Source organism: Juglans microcarpa x Juglans regia, chromosome 6D, assembly GCF_004785595.1.
Source record: "Juglans microcarpa x Juglans regia isolate MS1-56 chromosome 6D, Jm3101_v1.0, whole genome shotgun sequence".
Taxonomy (NCBI): domain Eukaryota; kingdom Viridiplantae; phylum Streptophyta; class Magnoliopsida; order Fagales; family Juglandaceae; genus Juglans; species Juglans microcarpa x Juglans regia.
The window spans coordinates 10,008,703-10,010,678 of NC_054604.1; the positions used below are offsets into that span (position 1 = coordinate 10,008,703).

The 1,976-nt window shown below is 37.9% G+C and overlaps 1 protein-coding gene across 1 annotated transcript; it reads right to left on the reverse strand.

Annotated features, from left to right (window-relative positions):
* Positions 1-534: 534 nt before the first annotated feature.
* Positions 535-1,086, reverse strand: LOC121235365 (uncharacterized mitochondrial protein AtMg00860-like). The gene has a single exon (XM_041131714.1). It carries the CDS (start codon positions 1,084-1,086, stop codon positions 535-537), a length of 552 nt encoding a protein of 183 aa, XP_040987648.1.
* Positions 1,087-1,976: the final 890 nt, after the last annotated feature.

Here is a 1,976-nt window from a genome sequence, read left to right on the forward strand (position 1 = left end):
AAAATGCAGAGGCCCTTTTCCTCTTTGGATTCTTCGCTGGATCTCCAATAATTTTGGATCTTTCCTCTGTTGATCCTTTAGTCTGTTGTAGTTTTTCACCTTTAATTTTTGTATCGAGGCGAGGACGTCCTCTTGTTGTGAATATCCTATTAATAGTAGTCTCATTCCCTAAAGAAGTGAGTCTATTTTTTTAGAACCTCCTATGTCCTTGGATCTAGACTTTCGAACTAGCACATCGACGACCAGGTTGGCTTTTCCTGGATGGTAATTAATTTTTCATTGATAATCACTTATAGTCTCTAGCCATCTCCTTTGTCTCATGTTGAGGTTCTTTTGGGTGAAGAGATGTCTCAGACTCTTGTGATTCATGTATATTTTACATGCTTCCCTATATAAGTAATGTTGTCAAATTTTCACGGCAACCACCACGACTGCTAATTCCATATCCTGGGTGGGGTAGTTCTTCTCGTGGTTCTTCAATTGTCTTGATGCATAAGCAATTACCCTTCCTTCTTGTATTAGGATGCATTCTATTCAGTATTCAACACTATATACCACGAATGGTTTATGGGATTTCAGTAATGCCAACACAGGGGCTGTGGTTAATTTTCTCTTTAGTTCCTCGAAGCACTTCTCACACGTCTTAGTCCAACTGAAGTTTGAGTGCTTCCTAGTCAACATTGTGAGAGAACTTGATAATCTGGAGAATCCTTCCACGAATCTCTTGTAATAACCAGCTAATCCCAAGAAGCTCCTAACTTCGTGCACCATGGTAGGATGCTGCCAATCCATGATTGCTTCAATCTTACTTGAGTCTACCGTGACTCCTTCACTGGATATTACATGACCAAGAAACTTAACTTCCTCCAACCAAAACTCACACTTGTGGAGTTTGGCGAACAACTTATGTTCCTTAAGTTTCCCTAGTACTCGTCTTAGGTGGTTTCCATGATTTTCAACATTCTTGGAGTACACTAGGATATCATCAATGAATACTACCACAAACATATCTAAGAATGGTTTGAACACTCTATTCATGATGTCCACGAATGCTGTTTGGGAATTGGCTAATCCAAATGGCTTCATCGTAAATTTTAATTATCCATACCTTGTCTGAAACACGATTTTTGGTAATGTCATCTTCCTTGATCCTTAATTGGTGATAACCGAACCTAAGATTAATCTTAGAAAATATTGTATCTCCTTGCAATTGATCAAACAAGTTGTCTATCCTTGGCAGAGGATATCTATTCTTTATGGCTGCCTTGTTCAATTCACGATAGTAAATACACATCCTAAGGGTCTTATATTTCTTCTTAATAAAACTGGTGCTCCCTGAGGTGATATACTTGACCTAATGAACCCTTTCGTCATCAGCTCTTGTAACGCCCGTCCTTGTGGTGGAACTTTTTATAAAATGATTTTAGAAAGGATGACGGGAATTACCGTTCGATTTAAAATTTTTTGCTTCCATACCCAGGGTGCAAGACTCTATGTTATAAAATAAAATATGCTTTGAGAATAAAAGAGGTTTACAACGGAAAACATTAATCTTAAGATAAAAATGCCTCTCATACAGTTAAAACTCTCATGTCTAGACTTCCATGCTCTTCCTCATGGGCCATGTCAGTCTTGACGCATACTGCTCATTCAGTTCCTGTGAGGGGAAGGGCATATATAAAAACTAAAATGAGTCGATGACTCGTAAGTATTACTTCATATAGTTAAAATATAATAATATAGGTTTTCATTCATGCATTCATCATTCCATACATACTATACGTATATGCATGCGTGCGTTTGTTTGAAAACATCACTAGGCGGGATTTTTCTTTAAAAAATGGGGCTTTCTCTTCGTAAAACGTTTCTCCCGTCAGTGCCTTCATTTTTTAAAGAATGCGATGCATTTATTCATTCATACGTTCATACATTCTTTCTTATCACTTTCATTGGCCGGTACACACTGTTACGCCCGT

Coding starts and splice junctions, on each gene's coding strand:
- LOC121235365 (XM_041131714.1), bottom strand. CDS start 1,086: ATGAAGCCATTTGGATTAGCCAATTCCCAAACAGCATTCGTGGACATC.